Below are 20,263 nucleotides of genomic sequence, written 5' to 3' on the forward strand. Positions count from 1 at the left end.
AGTTATAATAATGATTAATCTAGCTTCTAGCATTGGAATTCTATTCTCATTGTATTTTCTTTGTTCTTCATTCCTTTTATAATATCAATCTTATTTAGCATGGTACTCATATTCTCATACAAAACCAACAAAATCATCACTTTTCTTCATTCTTCATTTCTCCATCATTGTTGACATTATTAAGACAATCCCTTTATATGATCCAATTTCTTACAAACAAAGCAATAAATAAGTTAGAATTGTTTTAACAAAAGTTTTACCTTTTATTTTGCATGTTTCTCCTTTTGTCATTATTTCTCTACTTTATGTGCTTTAGAAAGGAATCGAATATGTTTGTCATAAGGGCAATCTCATCCCCATTCTGAGATTGCCACCTTCCTTTCATCTGAATCTTTCACTTTCACAGCAATTTGTTTAGCTTTCTTTTTAGCTGAACTATTCTCATTTCTTTATTTTCTACGTTTTATGTTTATATTTAATAGGAAATGACTTCAAATAAAATCTTCAAAAGGATAGCACAGAGAAGGAAACACATTCACTAACATAATAGAGAAAACGTATACATAGAAGAGAAGCTGTGGCGAGAAGAGAAATCCTGAGTACAAATTTCTGTAATTTATTCTTCATAAGAAATTCAAACGGTTCAATAACAGTGATGGAAGTATAGAGATGATGAGAGATCAAGAAGAAGCCTTGAACTTCTTTGTAATGCCAGCAAAGTACTTGCCCTGATGGAAGGCAAGCTGCAGTTCAAGCTCAGAAGGAAGCCTCGTCCCATCCCCAGCTAAAGTTCCGGCACCATAGGGAGAACCACCCTTCACTTTCTCAATCTCAAACATTCCAGGCCCAGCAGTATAGCCAACGGGCACAAAGATCATTCCATGGTGAACTAGCTGAGTGATGGCAGTCAAGCTGCATGAAAAGAAAACGGCAGCAGTGAGTGAAATCTGAAAGTTGTATTTTTGAGAAAAGTTTCTCAAAAGGATCTTTGTACTAAAAAGCTTCTTTAAGAAACAGTAAGAAAGCTGTCCCAAACAAAACTTTAATGAAAATGTTTAATTTTACAATTAAGTTTTCAACAAACCAAATAGTTTCACTGTGGGAAAGTACTTACGCGGTAGTTTCCTGGCCACCGCCCTGAGAAGCGGTGCTGTAAAAGATCCCTGCAGGCTTGCCTGAGAGCTGTTGAGTTCTCCAAAGGCCACCAGTGGAATCAAAGAATGCTTTGAACTGCGCAGCCATCATTCCAAATCTAGTTGGGAAGCCAAAGAGGATCCCATCAGCTTCAGCTAGTTCACTGGCTGTGATGATTGGCGCATCACCCTTGGGAGGTGCGTGCAACTTGCCAAGGACTTCTTCTGGTAGCGTCTCAGGAACCTATAAAGAAATCAATTGCAAAATAAGGACCAATTACCAAGTATATACAGTTGAAGCAAGCATGGAAATGTAGACAAATGGAGAAAAAAGTAAAAAAAAAAAAAAAAAACATGAAGAAAATCACAAGTATCCTTCTTGAGAAATTGTAAGGTACTGAAGCCTAGCTGTTTGAGCAATCTTTGTAACCAACTGATGAAAGTTGACCTATTAGTAATAAATGTTAAAAGTTGACACATATTCATATTAAAAAAATCAATAATTAAAGCATGGAAGAACATGTTAAGTTTACTCGGCAATCATCATGATATCATTAGTAAAACAAGGCAAAAGCAGGGCTCCAAGTTCCTTAAAAAAATGGTGAGAGTTGACACCATAAACTTAAAAATATAAAAAAAATAAAAATTATGCAAATACAAATCAAACCAATCATCTCAAAACACATAGAAGACCTCCATTTAAAATTAAAACTAGATGACTGATGCCACAAAACAAGAACTCACCTGCCACACTTTGACCTCCACACCTTCAACTGATGAGGCGCCCTTTGATATCTCATGAGCAAGCTTCTCAACATGCCCATACGTAGAGTAATACCTGAAGTAATAAATATGAAAAATAATTAGATGAAAAAAAAGATTTTAGCTCAAAAATAAAAATAATTAACATTTAAAGGGATCTTAAATGATAAACTATGCATAATCTAATCAACCTCATAACAACTGTTTTATTGTGAAAAGAAGTACTTTGTTCCAATATAAGTTGCCACGCTATAGAAGTTGTGAAATCTTGCATTCAAATTACTGTTGTTTGAATTGTGAGGGAAGTACATGTTGCATAAATTTTTTTTTTTGGGGTTTGAAAACAGAGAAAATTCATGAAGAAACAAATAAATAAAATACAAAAAATGGATTAAAACGATGACAGGCCAAGAGAATGTCCACAACAAAGTAACAGATGGCGGCAACTTCCATTCACGCAATACAGCAAACAGATGACTAGCAGAAAGCGCAACAGCTACAGATAAAAAAACTCGTCATTTAAGAAGAAACTAATCACGGATGAAAAAAACACAAAATTGGTGATTTAATTCCAATCAATAAATTACCCAAACCATCGACCGCAGAATTCCAATAAGCAAAACTTTCAGATAAGTAATGATGACATAGCTTAAAAAGAAGAAGAAGAAGAAGAAGTCGCTCAAACTTACACTATGTAAATCTTCGTTGCCATTGATCAAGATCGGGTAGCTCTGCTTTCTAAGTCGGATTCCTACTGAGACAATTGAATAAAAATCTTCTGCTTCTTGCTTGGATCAAAAGAATTAGGGTTTCGCAATTTATAGAAATACCCAGAAAGAAATCGCTTACGGTTGCCGTCGTCATCTACGCTTTGACCAAAAGCTTTAAGAGATCCAGCGATATTTTATCTGACCACGAGTTCCATCTTCCGTGGCGCTGAGGTCACCATCGCATCAGCGGAGAAGGTCTAGAATGCTGCCGTAGACTGTGGAGTCCGGACAAAAATGCTAACATGTGATTTTCTAATATTCATATTATTTTTCTTGCAATTTGATAATTTGATTCAGTTCAATTTTTACATTTTTTTAAAGAAAACTCGCAAAAATGCCTAAGTATTTAGAATTCTTATGAACAGAATATCACTTTTGATGCATGCTGAGAAGAATGTAAGAAACACGTGATAAAAATGAAAATTGGTTTGGAGTACGTTGTATTCTTCAATGAGATGCAGTATGCAAAACGTTCAAAAGGGTTAACTATAGCCTACCATTGAAGATAAATTGAGGTTATTATCGATAAATTTTAAACTCATGAGTTTCAATGTACTTCATGTAAATATATAGTTTTTTAGGATTGAGGGTACATTCATCAATTATTTATATGTTGAATGCTACGAAGAATCATTCTTTTGTTCAACAACTATATAAAACAATTTTTTCAATTTTTTAAAAATTTTTAATGTAAATGTATAGCTTTTTAGGGTTTAGAGTGTACTCTTCAAAATTTTTTTATAATGTAATTAGAGAAATTTTGTTAGAAATATATTTATTCTTTCTAATACATATTATGTATTGCTATATATTACTTCGTATTGCTTTGTACAAGCTTAAATACAAGTTTATAGCAATACATATTATTGTGTATATTCATTTGAAAGCTTTTTGAGTTTGTACACAACTGTGTATTAGGAAAATTATATTGAAAATATGTTATTTTTTCTAATACATATTATTTATTGATGTTTATTGTTGCGTATTACTATGTATTGCTGTGTATTTTTGTGTATAATCTTGTATTAAAATATATATTATTATATATTTCTATGAAATGTTGTGTATAAGCTTCTATGAAAGATTATATTGATGTGTATTTTTGTGTATTTTCTATGTATTGCTATATATTTCTATGTATAAGTTATATCAAAGCTTGTATTGTAGTATATTATTGTGTATAGTTGTGTGTTACTGTGTATTATTGCGTATTCTTGTATATAAGTTTGTATCAAAGCTTGTATATTGCAATAGATAGAAATACACAGTAATACACAGTGTTATTTTTTTTTTCAGTTTAAAGCTTTTATACAATGTGGTTTAATTGAAAACTTTTTCACTATAGTTATAAGTTAATATGCATTGCATGGAGTTTATAATTGTGAGAAGAAAGCACACGATATGTATTGTAGGTATACTCATAATATTAGTTTTAATATTCATAAAGAACATATCAATTACTAGCCAAATTCTAAAAAAATAAGATGTAAAGACTTTATCTATTTAAAAGCTAGTTTCAAGAAGGGAATTGACTTAAATTCGCAAACAAAATTTTGAAAATCAGATACCAAAATGAGGTGTCCTCTTATTATTAGATTTATGGTGGACGAAGATGGAATTTGGAAGGTGAAAAATGCATAGAATGATATAATCATGAATTAGCTAGGTTAGAAGACTAACATCTACTTATATCATATATAAATATTAGTCATGAGGAAGCATTAGTTCTTAAATCAATAACAGAAGCTGAGATAAGAATCGTCGATGCTTTACCTACCTTACTGATAAAGTTGGAGGTATTAAAGATATTGGATTATCTAAGAGGGATCCATATAATTACATTTAGAATGAGAAAAAAGCAAAGATTAAATAAGTGAACACTAACTCATTAATTCAACTATTTAAAGATAAACAAGCTGATGATAATATATTTATATGGAATGATCAAATTGATAAATTTGATAGATTATTAAACTTTTTTGGTGTTGATGGGATGGGAATGATAGATTATGATTGTTTTGGTGATGTGGTAATTTTTTATACTAGTTATAAGCTTAATAAGTATAATTTAATATGTGTACCATTTGTTGGAGTTAATAATCATTGGCAAAAAAAATTGCTTGGGTTGGCCTTTTTGTCAGAGAAAATAATTGAATCATTTATGTGGCTATTTAGAAAATTTATATGAATAATTAGTGATAAATATCCAATAATAATATTTATTAATCAGAACCAAGCAATGGCTAGGGGCATAGAAGTTGCATCACCTGATACTCACCATAGACTGTGCAAATGACAAATTTCTAAAAGGTTCTATCAAAAGTCAGGTGCTTTAATAACAAGAATAAAGCCAAAGAACTATTTTATAAGTGTTTGAGAAAGTCTGACTTTAAAGAGGAGTTTGAGAAAATATGGGCTAAAATAATCATAAAATGGATCCTCCACAATCATGATTGGTTGAAGAAGCCTTATATGATAAGGAATAAGTGGTCAACAACATTTAATAAGGATTATTTCAGCATGAACATTCTATCAACATAGCATAACGAGTTTACTAATAATGTGTATCATGACATTTCAAAGCCAACAAGTTATATAACATATTATTTTTTGGGCTTATAGGGGGTGATGACAAGGCACCTAAATGAACATGATGAAGATTACAAATGTAGCCAGTTTGAATGAGTACTTTTAATAAAAAGCAGCTCAATACTAAAGCAATATGGTTGATTTTATTCAAGAAAACTATATTTATTTTTTGAAGAAGAAGTTTTACAGGGTGCGAGTGGAATGTGTATGAACCATACCTTAAGTGATTCATTAAAGTTTTTAATCAATATCATAAAGAATAAGGACCAGCTGTCAACCCTTTGAAATATTCATTTTGATGCAAAAAAGATACCATTCAAAGCACCTATAGAAAGTTTGAGATAATAGACTTATTATGTTCTCACTGTATGAGAGTTATAAGGCAACTAGATATTATGAATATCTATGTGAAGTAATTACTACTACAATGGTTAGCAAGAGCTAGAAAAGATGTATATGCTGGCTGCATGTTAACAAGTTTGGAAAAGAAAGACATGACATCTGAGGCATGTAGTGGTATGATATTTAGAAATCAACCAACTAGATTTACATATAAAATTAGCACATGAGCACAAGAGAATGAGGAGGCTGAACAATACATGTTGTATATGATGAAGGATATTACTGAAAATATAGACTTGATCCTTAATAGGAAGAAAAGAACCACAAGTTCGTTGGCAATATGGGTAGGATTAAAAAATTGAAAGACCCACCAAAGTGTAGGCCTAAAGGCATCTCTAATGTAAGGTTAAAGGAACCGTGGGAGAAGAAAATAAATCTTAATAGTAAGAAACCTATCATAGAGGTAACTACAACAGAACAATATTCACCATCAAGGTTGATCAAGATCTTAAACATGCAAGAATGCTTCACAAAGGAATTTATTCATGGGGTAATAAGTAGCCAACCAACACTTGAATACACAAGGATAATGATGAATTTCATTTCCTTAAATAAAATGGATGATGTATACTTATTGCATTATAATAATTGATATTTAACACATCCAACAAAATATTTGATATAAAATTTCATTGTGTATTGTAAAAATTAATTATATGATTAATATTTGTTGGCAATTAATGTGAAAATTTAGTTTTCTTTTATCTGATACACAATGTATATTGCTGTGTATTGCTATGTATCATTGTGTATAAGCTTGTACTGAAGCTTGTACAAAATAATACACAACAATATATAGTGTGCCAATTTGATCAGTTGGAAGCTTTTTAAGCTTACTACAAATGTGTATTAGGAAATATAATGGGGAATTTAGTTTATTTTCTTTGATACACATTGTAGATTACTATGTATAAGCTTGTACAAAGAAATACACAATAATACACAGTAATACAATGTGTGCTAATTTGTTTAGTTGGAAGGTTTTGAGCTTGCTAATAGATGTGTATTAGGAAAATTATATAAGAATTTTTTTTCTCTAATACACAATGTGTATTACTGTGTATTGCTTTGTATAAGCTTGTATACATCATTACACATTGTGCTAATTTATTCAGTTAGAAGCTTTTTGAGTTTGCTTATAGATGTGTATAAAGAAAGTTATGTGGGAAATTTAGTTCTTTTTTTGTTTAATACAAATTGCTTATTGTTGTGTATTATTATGTATAAGCTTGCATCAAAGATTAAATATAGCAACATATAGTGTGTTAATTTTTTTAGTTGGAAGCTTTTAAGCTTGCCTGCAGATGTTTATTAGAAAAATTATATGATAAATTTAGTTTTTTCTCTAATACATACTATGTATTATTGTGTATTACAATGTATAATATTGTATTAAAGCTTGCACATAATAATACAAAGAAATATATAATATGCCAATCTATTCAATTGGAAGCTTTCTAAGCTTGCTTGTAGACGTGTATTAGGAAAATTATATTAGAAATATTTTTTTCTACTAAAAAATAGCATCGATTAGCAGTTATTTTATAAATTAAACTAAATAATATACATACAAAGCTATTTTATGGTTGTGCAAAAAATTGTGTATGCCAGTTCTGCCCTAAAATTTTATATATTTTGCCAATCTTTATGGTCATCCCAATTTCTATTCTGGATGGCTGCCTCCATGTATTTGTAGATGTACATACTGTAATCAATGTTATTTTTTAGGTTGGCACACCATTTATAGTCTGAATAGGCCATTGACGTATATCAGAATTGAAAGCTCTATCTAGTTCCTGATGAAGGTGATTAATCTAAACAAAATTGATTTTTATTTATAAAAGGAAATATTTAACAACAAATTTAGGTTGACATGCTGATCTTAACTCACAATTTCAGACATAATGCACTTATGAATGGGGTTGGATAAAGAATCAAATAAATTCTAAATATGTTTCTTCAACAATCCTACCAAATAGGTTCAATATTAATTGTTAATCATTGGTAATAACAACATATTATAACCTCATACTGAATCTTGATTGACATGCTCCACATAAATTTTGGTATTCATTTGAAATTTCAAATATGACTAGTAGATATTAAACAAAATGTCTAATACTTTGAGCAAAAAAAACTTATATAAAAATATGAAAAATGTCTAATACATGAAGGCTTACCAAGTGAAAATAAGAGACATAAACAAATAGTTGAATAAAGCCAGGGCAAAGCTTGTTCTTCTCAATTAGCAGTATGGCAAAAGCATCCACATTATTGTTATTCAAGTACTGGTTTATTATTATTTTGTCAATTTGACCACTGCAAATCATGATATTCCTAGCATAAAATATATTATCAAACATGCAAAAATATTAAGATATACCTTATTTTATGAAAGCTTTAAAATGAAAAAAAATTACAATGTATATTACTGTATATTGCTGTGTACAAGCTTTGATATAAGCTTATATACAATAATGCATAGCAATACATATCAATACAAGATTTAATACAAGTTTATAAATAATAATACACAATAATGCACATCAATACACAACAATGCACAATAATATATAATGATTCAAGCTTTGATACTCAACAATACATAATAATACATAATAATGCAAGCTTTGATATATAGTAATACACAATAATACAAGTTGTGATACTAGCTTATACACAAAAATATACTGTAATATACATCAATACATAATAATACATAATAATACAAAGCAATCCAAGCTTTGATACATAAAAATACACAATAATACAAGCTTTGATACAAGCTTATACACATCAATACACAATAATACATATTTGTAACATAATTGAAACTTAATTATTAGTATACTTTCAAAACAACTATCCATGAACTCCCACATATCCTCAGTTATCATTTTCCTTCCAATAAATTCCATCTTATTCTAGCTGGTTTAACGACGACAAATACTCCCTCATCCACCATAATGACTGCAGTAGGTGCAGGTACTTATTACATAGATTTTGTTCTATTTTATTACCTCTTTTCCTCTTATAAACAACTATATAAGGTGCCTTGATTTCATTCTTATGTCAATCATCCCTATCCTTCACATTACGCACTATACCCATTCTCGGGGTTACAGTAAATAATTTATTCTTATCTTCGACTGCAATAGGAGGAGGTACATTTATCATAGGTGACTTGATCAAATATGCTACTGGTAGTTCATCCTCATTAATGATGCTGACTTCAGGAGGAATTACGGTAGCTGGGGCTTCCTCAATAATGTTAAATGTAGGAGGATTTATGACAAAAGGAGCTTAAATTATGATATTAGGGGATGATGGACGAGATGAGGATGATTATACCAGATGTTGCATTTTATCACTTTATATATAACAACATGTTTCGACGGATTCTTTTCAATACAATAACTTTAATCTCTAGCTACCTATACTCTAATGTACTTCTCAATAGTAGCAACCCTCATTTCAAGCAGGTCAACTCTAGAGCCATCCTTGTCCATCCCATTTAATATATAATTAGATAGTGTGTACAATTTTATGATGGTTTGTTGGAAGCTCCAAACATTTAAATCAAGGGTTTCTGTGATATTTAACGACTTATGTTGTCTAGGTGGAGAGGGGACTTTCTAAGGAGGATACGGGGGATCTCTAGGAGGTTGAAGGAAGAAGGAAGGTGGAGGGGACTTTCTGAGGAGAATAAGGGGAAGAAATATGCAGGAGGCTTATTTCCTCTTGAGTAACTCCCTGGAGGGAATAAAAAATCTACACAATAGTGATTGACACAATAAGCTCACAAATAAATCAAATTACCTATTTCATTATGATGTGTAAGTAAGCTAGTGTACTTACACATCCTCATGATCATAAAATAATTCTGAGACCTCTATTTCATTATAAAAAAGTCACTAGCCCACCAAGTGAAATGGGGCCTTGAGTTATTATCAAGAGGGGCTTCGATTGATGTGTGCTTCATAAACCAAATATGTATATAATCAAGTGCAACATTAATCAATAAATTTTCAAATTAATTAGTAATCAGAGAGATTTTTAGATGCTGTCAGCATTCATAATTAACAAAGGTTCAAATCCATTTATATATCTTAGTGGTTTGGATTTATCAAACTTTATGGCAATCTTATCAACTGACCAATTAATAAATCCCTAATGGTCGATGCCTAGTTGTAAGATGAGAACTCATTAATATTCTATGCAACACTAACTTGCCTCATCAGGGTTATATAATTATGAAATAGAAATAATAAATTAGACAATAGAAATATGATAATTTTTTTTATGACAAGGGCAGAAGGAGTTAATATTTGGAGTCTTGACATCTCATGTTTAATATGGATTGAAGTATATGTTGATAGTGCCTTACTTTTCATGCTGAATTCAACACCTCATTTGACAATCCTATAATAAGAGCCACATCATCTATAGTGAATGGTAGCTCATGCCTCTTGATGATGAAATATTGCTTTGGCATATCCCATAATGACAATAGCATGTATATGAGGGAAATATTTTGCTGGAATATAGGGATCACCAGAAATTAATGCATGTATAATTCCTTTAATCCGTCTTTGAAATCTTTGCCAAATTTTTTAACCAAAGAGTTGCAGATCCATCTAAATGTTGATGTAATGCAATGAAAAGTAATATTTGGAACATACATCTACAAAATTGTATAAAAGGATTAACAATATTTTAATGATAATTTTCCAAATAAAAAGTTGTATAAAGCTTGTATCATAGCAATACACAGTAATACTTAGCAATACATAGTATGTATAAAAAAAAAACTAAATTTCTCACATAGGTTTTATAATACACATTTGTGAACAATAACCAAAAGCTTTAAAATGAACAAATATAATATTGTGTATTTATTATAAGCTTGTATCATAGAAATACATAGTAATACACAACAATACATAGTAGGTATAAAAAAAATTATATTTTCCATATAATTTTCCTAATACATAACTGTGAACAACCACTAAAAGCTTTAAAATAAATAAATACAACATTGTGTATTTTTTATAAGCTTGTATCACTGTAATACACAAAAATACATAATAATACACAATAATACACAATAGGTATAAGAAAAAAAACTAAATTTCTCATGTAATTTTTCTAATATACATGTATGAACAACCTCAAAAAGCTTCTAAATGAATAAATTGACACATTGTATATCGCTATAAGCTTAAACCATTACAATACAATGCAATACATAGTAATATACAATAGGGATAAAATAAAAGACAAAATTTCTCAAATAATTTTCCTGATACATATCTGTGAAAAAGCTCAAAAAGCTTTCAACTACACCTTTCCAGTTGTGTAAAAGCTTGTATCATGATAATATACAACAATAAATTAAAATACACAGTAAGTATCAGAAAAAATCAAATATCTAACATAATTTCCCTAACACACATATGTGAACAACATAAAAAACTTCCAACTAAACAAATGAGCACACTATGTATTGCAATAAGCTTGAATCACAGTGATACACAATAATACATAGTAGGTATCAGAAAAAAAAAAAAAACAAATTTCCCACATAATTTTCTTAATAGACATCTGAGAACAACCACAAAAGCTTTAAAATGAATAAATATAGCATTGTGTATTTGTCATAAGATTGTATCATAGCAATACACAATAATATACAACAATACACAAAAATACATCATAGGAATCAGAAAAAATAGAAAATTTCACACAATATTTTCCCTAATACACATTTATGAGAAAGTTAAAAAAGCTTTCAATTATAACGTTTTAGCTATGTAAAGGTTTATATCACATAAATGCACACTAATACACAATAATACATAGTAGGTACCAGAAAAATCAAATTTTCCACATTGTTTCCCTAATACACATCTATAAACAACCACAAAAAGCTTTAAAATGATTAAATACAATATTGTGTATTTTCTATAAGCTTTTATCACTTTAATACACAATTTGTATTAAAAAAACATATTTTACATAAATTTTACACTTTTTTTGTACAAAGGCATGTGAATGTCCTAAACCCTAACAACTATTTTAGATAAACCATTTGCAGATTAAATAGCTTCAGGATTTCAACATATCCAGTGATAAAGGATCACTCTGAAGATAAATCTGATCTTAACTTTAGCAACTCCACGTAATAATTTCTCCTAAAAGAAGAGAGCAATCTTTATTCAAAGATGAAGAACGCCTGAATTGAGACCTGAAAGAAAAGTGGTATGACTCTGAATACCGGTACTTTTGGAATGCCCCAATTTTAAATAATTTTTACGTACTTTTTTAAAATTTTCACTTATGGTCTAGTGGATTGGGTCGGGTAATTAGTTCACATGTGTCAGCATTTTATTAGAGTTCAAACATAGAGCTACATCTTGACTTTGCACCTATTAATTTCTTCATAGGGCCATGTAGTGTCAAAAAATAAATATATTAACTAATTAAAATTTATTTTAGGTTAAAAATATTGTGCTCTTCATTCTCAAATAACCCATATTTAATTAACTAAGGTGCACAAATTAATTTATTTATTAAATAAATAAGTTATGAATAAAAAATGTTTTATGCTCAATATTTAAATGAGATGAACAAACTCTTATTGTCTGTTTGGATGGTCATAGCTTTTATAATAGTGATTATAAGGTTGTCATAGAGAATTTTTTTTTTATTGTTGGAAAAAAGCTACTTCTAAGAACAATTTTTTTTTGAAAATAATAAAAAAGAAGTGGTCAAATAAAAATTATGATTATGGTTTAAAAATAAAGCAGTAGGAAAGCTGTCCCAAAAAAATCCTTATTCAATCATGATCAACTCATTTTGACTTAAAGTAAATAAATAATTAATATTATTATTTATCTAATTGGGTAGTTGTATTATAAAATTATTAAGTTTATCTTTATTGTTAGTTTAAGACTTTATCAAATAAGAATAGGAGTTTTCAAAACCTCAACCATTGAACTACAAATCTATTAGTTGAGATTTAAGCTACCACGATCTAAGGATAATTAAATTCCTTGGAATTATTTATAGGGTAAAAAATTAGATTTTTGAGATGGAGTCTTGGAATTATTTCAATCACTATTTCCTCTTAACACACCTTCTCATATGGTGGCTCTCCTCTTCCTCTCTCTCATAGGGTTTTCTTCTCTCTCTCTCTCTCTCTCTCTCTCTCTCTCTCTCTATCTATCTCTATTTACCTCACTTTCTCACACCCTTCCCTTTGGTGAGTTAGAGAGTTTTTAATGTAATTTTTTTTAAAAGTATGATGTTAACTACTGTGAGTGTAAAAATAATCAATCATACAGTTGGTTAAACGAATCACATTTTGATAATAAAATTTAACACACTGTTAAATAAGTAGAACTTGGGTAAAAAGATTTTACTTGTTTATTAAAGTAGTTTTATGTGTTTGAAAATGAGCATCACAAACATATTAGTGATGGAAAAATCCATTGTATTTTTTTTGTGGCAAATCTCTGATGGATTTGTGACAGAATAAAATGAAGGTTTCTTTTTTGTAGTCCGCCACAAATTCCATCACAAATTATGGTAGATTTTAGCTAATAATCTACCCCAATTTGTGACAAATAGTTTCGTCATAAAGGTTAATGACAAAACATCGTATCAACATTTGCGATAGATTTTCCACTGCAAATTTTCCGCAAACTGTAGCATTAAAAAAAACCCTACAATCATTATTTAGGATTTCCAACATTCTCAGTCCATGCAATTATAAAAAATAATCATGCAATGAAAATTAAATAAAATAATACTATGCAAATTGCACAAATTAATGAATAAACAATTACATTCAATAAAATTCAAAAAAAGTAGTAGGACCTAGGAAATTATGTGATACTAATATTTCTCAAAATTAGTTTAGATTCATCCTGTGAGGTTTGTTATGGAAGCTATACATTTTCTTAGAGGTTTAATGGAGAAGTATAGAGAGAGTAAGGAGGATCTACATGTGATATTTATTGGTTTAGAGCAAGCATATGATAAAGTTTCAACATAAGTGCTTTGGGTAGGTTTAGAAAAACCTAAGATGGTTTGACAAAGTATTTTCCTATTTTGGTTGGATTACTACAAGGATCAACTTTAAGCCTGTATCTTTTTAACTTTAGTCATGGATGTTCTTATGAGACATTTGTAAGAGAATGTATCTTGTTGTATAATTTTCGATGATGATATTCTTCTTATTGATAAAAATAGAGTGGGAGTTATTGAAAAACTTGAATTATGGAGGTCAACCTTAGATTCTAAAGTTTTTTGTTTTAGTAGATCTAAAACTTAATACATATAGTATAATTTTAGTAGTAATAGATATAGTGGTAAGATTGTGGAATTGAGTGATCAAGTTATTAAAAAGAGTGCATGCTTTAGATATCTCAGGTTTGAATCATGGTTACCTTCACAACGAGCAAGTTCCAGTTATTACTTCTGATCCAACAATACCTCCATTTCCCTCTTTTTTCCCTAAATCCCATATTTAATAAATGTTTGGTTTGGCAAATTTCAGGGATTTGGCAGAGATGCACAATAGGAAGAAAGTTACCTTCACAATGAGCAAGGTCCCATTGTTGCATCCAATCCCGACCCAAAAAAAAAGGACGTTGTCAACTAATAAAATAAAAGAAAATATATATCAAAGTTTTAGGTGAAATTTTTGAAAAATAAAAAAAAATCACAAGGATTGGCCCAATTAAATAATCCCCTATATTTGATAGGATTATTGTTCTCATTAATTCTTCTTCTCATTCATTCATTTTATTTGTAAGCATGAGAAATTAGAGATCATTTAGTCATGAGGACATGCAACTTGAGAGTGGGATGCCTAGAGTCTTCATATTAACACCCAATTTGGTGAGGAGCCTCATAATTAATTGTACACTTCTTACTTTGAATATAGGGATATATAAGGGTTGTTAAATACCACTCAAAAATCTAAGTGTGTCTACCTTCTTCTAAAGAAGGGCAGGCCTCCACATCACCAAGCATCCACCCAACCATCTCCTACATTTAAGAAACTTCTCCCTTAGCCTTTTTTTTTTAAGATTAATTTTGTAGCCTATAAGGAGAAGATATATCATGTATGTTTTCTATAATAAGGAATTAATGATGATTTGAATTAATATTAGAAGTTATTTGGTGAAATAAGTTTTTCCTCTTTGGTTTGGTAGCAAAGAGGCTTTCCTTTGCAGAGGAAGTTATTTTTGCAAGTTTTTTTTTTTAAGTCCTAAATAAAATTAACCCTAATATTCCAGTACATGTCACCTAACATCCCACGGTAGATCCTTATCTTGCCTTTTGGAAAAAAAAAGATATGCCCTATTTACCAAGGTTGATGTAAACTTGGTTAACAAATTATTATCTATATTTTGCTCTTGATTGGCCCATTAAAAACCTTTGAAAATTCCACAGAAATCCTGACCAATCCCTTATCCTCCACTATCCCCATTAAGTCCTCTATTTGTAAACCCTAGCCTATAAAAAATGCTCACACAAGCTCTACGCAAAGCAAAGTTTATCATCATTTTCCAACCCTAACCAATGCCATAATAATCCACATCTCTCCAAACTAAATCTAGGATTCCTAAGGTATATTAGAACACATCTATAATAATTTCATGCCCTTACATGTAATTAATTCAAGTCGCCATAAAATTTGCTATTTATTTTTAATGGTTATTATTATTATTATTAGAAATTTTTACGAGTTATTATATATATTTTTCAAGCAATATAACCTAAACCATGTTTTCTCTCAAACACGGTCTCAAGTTCAATTGGGCTTTGTCAGAGATTCATTATCGATCAAAATCAATGATCCATCAAACAAACCAAGTTCAAATTTTATTGAACTTAAATTAATTCGAGTGTTCCACCCAAAATTTATTGATTTTGAATAAAATTTTATTAAAACTCTTGAGAAATCGACAATGTTCTATTATAATTATGCTCCTAAAGCCTGCAAAAGTAAAATTAAATTTGTTTTAACTAGAACCTAGAATTAAATTTAAATTATATATTTTCTTATATTTATAACAAATATCTAACCAAAATAAAAATCAAAATTGAATCTCAAAATCAATGCAATTATGGAAACTGCATAAATTGAATATTATATTATGGTACTTAAACTAAAATTAAACTAACTTTTAAAATCTTTGACTTGTCCACTAATTATTCCTAAGACAAATTAAATGAACCTATCTTATCTCAAATCAAGATTATATTATTCCAAGCTAAAATTAAATATGAATAATCTTAAAGATGAATTAAATGTATTTCAATTTGAGATGATCTTAAAGTACAATCTGTATCCTCTCTAAATTTAATAATTAGTATCTCTATAAATACTCAACTTGCATGAAGAATTTCATGGGTCACTTGGGTTAGTGTCATAACCCATTCTTATATAGATAATCAATCTCATACTTAAAACATAAATTCCTAATTTTGTCCTTCTTATTTCATGACATTGCTCTTTTCATTAGATGAAGTTAAATAAATCATAAATAAAATATTTGATATATACTTACTTTTATTTTTTAATGATGATAAAATGTGATACTAACATTAATGGTATGAGATTCCCTAAATATTCCTTAATTTTGATTGATTAAATCAGATAAACCACATCACATAAAATTTTCTTATGAAGCTTTCCTATCTTAACTAATATGAAATATCATTAACTATGGGTACAATAGAATCCAAACAAGTTATAATCAAAATTAGTGCAAATCTCAATTAAAAATTATACCATCCTTGATTTTTATGCTTATCATGGGATCCAACTTGCATAAGGATTTATATATGAAGATTTACCTTAAGAGATGTGAAGAGGTTCGGCAACTTCATTTTCTTATTTTTGTAAGAGAATATATCATCTTCTAAGATTTATCCAACTAAGCTTTTGAGGCTCACAACAAACCCTCTTGATATAGAATGTCATATTAGATTGAAGAATCAAGGCATCTCCTCATGGTTAGGGTTTCGTAAAGTGAGGATATCTTACCTTTTGTTTCTACGAATAGATAACAAATATAAGATAGGATCATTAGAGAGAAACATTAGAGAGGGTTCAAGTTGGCTTAGTGTAGGCTTGAATTTGTACTTTGGTAATAGGCTAGTGAATGGCCATACTTATACACTATGATTATAGATTATATATTATCCAGTGGATTAATTTCTCTTATCTCACATATATAAGTAAGCTTGGTGTTCACCTTCCTTTTAACTAGCTTTGTGTTAGTACACTTTGCTCCAAACCTTTTGGTTATTTCACTTTGTCCAATGTCATGGAATACATGCTTTTGAATTTTACCCCAACAACACTGTATTGTCAGCTTCTAATCATTAGCGTCTTACCATTGACTTTCTTTCCATCCATTTTTGGTACACAATGTTCTTATTCTCCCACATCATATAGTATGATCTATGTACATATTAAATTGATTCAATTAGTGATAGATTAATTCACTTATTTGAGGTGCACAATAAAATATATCTCACTATTCGATCCAAACTACACAATATGATCTACAAATTGATTTAATTAAAATGAAATTGTTTTACCAATCTATCTAATTGAACCAAATCATATTGTACAATCCAAAATCATATGCATAATCAACTATGAAAATTTTAACATTATTTTCTTTGGTTAATTTAATTTTAAGTTTGGAAGTGAATGTGAGTTAGTAATTTGACCTTCCTTAATAATTTTAATAAATAATTTAACAAAAATTAAATTAAATATTTTGTTTAAAGTTTAATTTTGTGATGATAGACAATTTTCACTTGAGCATAGAGTGCAACCAACTTTACTTGAGAAGTAAATGAATTTTAGTATTCTTTATACTTGATTTTTACTAAGCTCCTTTTTAAGTAACCTGTTTCATACTTCTGTGAATATTAGGAAAACTTTGAAAGTGTCTCATCTTAATCAAAATCATGTGGCACCCTTAAGATTGGGGGGGGGGGGGGGTGAGGGGGGGGGGGGGGGGGGGGGTGTAAATTGAACTTATTGCCAAACCTTTGAAAAATAAGTCATTAATAATTAATTTTAAAATTTTAAAATAAACTAGAGTAAACACAACAATTAGAAAAATTGAAAACCGCTTTTTAAAATTTCAAGAAAAAATAAAATTGCTTGCAAATAATGTTAATTTTGATTTTTCATCAAGAGAAAATTAAAGGTGCTTGATTGCAATGCTAAAAAAATTTCACAAGTCATTCAACTATCACAAGTAGGAAATAAAATATGCAAGAAAGTAAAAAACAAATGCAAACCGATTGATTTATGATGGTTCAATCAATCTTGGCCTATATACTCTCCTCGAGTCTTATACTAAAGAATTTCACTAATTCTCAAATTATAAGGTGAAGAAACCTCTTTCTCCTTGTGCTTCTAGCAAGGTAGAGAAGACACAATCTTTCATGGGTGATGGAGGAACCCTACAATGCCTTTCTCCCCTAAAGGCTGGTCCTTAGCCTCCTTGAGTATATATGAGTCTTCTCACCAAGACTCATAGGACTTCTTCAAATAAGTTTTTTTTTTTTTTTTTTTTACAATAAATTGAGGGAAGAAGGAAGAAATTGAACTAGAAAACCTTTAATGAATCTCTCACTCACTCTTTTGGTCCCTCCCAAAAGATCTCTGAAAACCCTATTGAAAACTTCTATTCAAAAGCTCTCAAGCCAAGTTGAAAAACTCTCTGAAAAAATTATATCAATTTCTTAAGTTATGATATCAAAAGAAACCCTAAGTAGGGTATTTATTAAAATTATTGGCCTAATCATACAATATGATTAAGGGATCATATAGTATGACTAGTAACAATACTCTAAAGCCTTATATGTTGATCATCCTATATGATATAGAACATACAGTAGGATCAATTTAATTCATCAACTTAAAGCATGTAATCATCCTATTAGAACGGGGATCCTTTGAACATGCTCTCTCTTTTTTTTGTCTCTACGATATGGACTTGTAGTGCAAAAAATACTCTAATTCGGTTGCTTGATTTTAGGTTCTAAAATGGGAAAGTATTTAACAAATATTATAAATTTTTTCTAGTATGAATAAAGTTATTATAGTACAAAATACTTAAATTTACCTATTTTGGAAATATAAAAAACTAGCAATTTAAATTTTAAATAGCAGATCATACAAGATGAAGATAATTATATAATACAATTTGTTATTTAAAATTCAAATTTTAATTTTAAGTTAATTAATATCATTTTAATTTTTTATTAAAAAAAATATTATAATAATATCATACAATATAGGGGCATTAATATTTGACATGACCCAAAAACTTGACCCAAATCTAAACCAAAAAAATCTAGTTTTCGGTTAACCCAAGAAAAAAAAAACAAATTTTTTGTCTAAACATTTAACAAATGGGTTGGGTTTAGGTTCTAACTTTTGAACTATTTGAAAAATTAGGTTAGGTCTGGGTGAATCCACTAACCTAGAAATGACCCACTACAACATCCTTCCCATACGTCCCCGCTCACACATCATATCTGCATTGAGCCTGGCTGGCCCGCAGATGTAGCCTGCACACCACATCCCAATCTTAACCCCTTACATAACATCCTATGGTTGACCCTGTATAGTCATTCTTGATTAGCTCTCTCACCTGCACATGACATGGGCTCAAACTCACGCTAGAAGAATGCTTGCTTGTGCTCACCTGGGTCAGCATTTTGGGTAGAGTCGACACAAGTTATCAGTGGATCAGGTTCAAGTTCAAAATTTGAACCCATTTTTAATTAGGTTGGGTTCATGTTAGATTAATTGAGGGTTAGTTAGTTTTGGGTTGTAGCTGAACCTGACCTAAAATCCCATTTTGATATTCCTTGCACAATAATTTTTTATTAGAAATAAAATTCTTTAATACCTATTTTGCCACTCTCAAAATCTATAAGTAGACCAATACTCTCTACATGAAGGGGGGCTTTTAGAGGCTTTGACCTTAGGCTAGAGACTCGGGAGAGCTTAGAGTCTTGAAGAGTCCCGAACCTCTATGAAACCCTTGAAGTAAAGGAAGCTAAACTCTTAAACATTAAGGCACCTTTTAGTGTAATAGTTAGAATTTTATACAAGAAACTCCACAGTTAAGCATGCTTATCATAGAGAAATCTTTGGGTGGGCGACCTCCTAGGAAGTTACACTAACATGACAAAATCATGAGGCCCTTAAGCTAAAGCGGACAATATCTCGATAGTTAATAGTTTTGCCAATCACAAATGATATCAAAGTAATACACTACCTGGAAGATAGAAATTAAGTGTCATAAAAGATAAAACTTGTAGAAGACACCTCTATAAAAATTATCTACATGACGGATAATTATGTGATAAAGATGCTGACAAAGACGTTAGTTGCTTAAGTCGTAGAATTGTGAAACCCCTTAAGTAAAAGAAACTAAACTCTTAAATATTGATGTACATTTTGGTGTAATACTTATATAATTTCATTTATAAAACTCCACAGTTAAACCCGTTCATCCCTAAGAAATCTTATAATGGGCGATCTCCTGA

General features: G+C 29.9%; 1 protein-coding gene across 1 annotated transcript; it reads right to left on the reverse strand.

The window, feature by feature from the left end:
- Nucleotides 1-513: 513 nt before the first annotated feature.
- Nucleotides 514-2,607, reverse strand: LOC110115102 (NAD(P)H dehydrogenase (quinone) FQR1). Its single transcript, XM_020848238.2, has 4 exons — nt 2,585-2,607; nt 1,878-1,971; nt 1,115-1,377; nt 514-912 (listed from the first exon to the last, which is right to left on the reverse strand). The coding sequence occupies exons 1-4, from the start codon at nt 2,605-2,607 to the stop codon at nt 681-683; spliced, it is 612 nt and encodes a 203-aa protein (XP_020703897.1). The 3' UTR covers nt 514-680.
- Between the last annotated feature and the right edge of the window lie 17,656 nt (nt 2,608-20,263).

This window comes from Dendrobium catenatum, unplaced genomic scaffold (genome assembly GCF_001605985.2).
Source record: "Dendrobium catenatum unplaced genomic scaffold, ASM160598v2 fragScaff_scaffold_1118, whole genome shotgun sequence".
In the NCBI taxonomy this organism is placed as follows: domain Eukaryota; kingdom Viridiplantae; phylum Streptophyta; class Magnoliopsida; order Asparagales; family Orchidaceae; genus Dendrobium; species Dendrobium catenatum.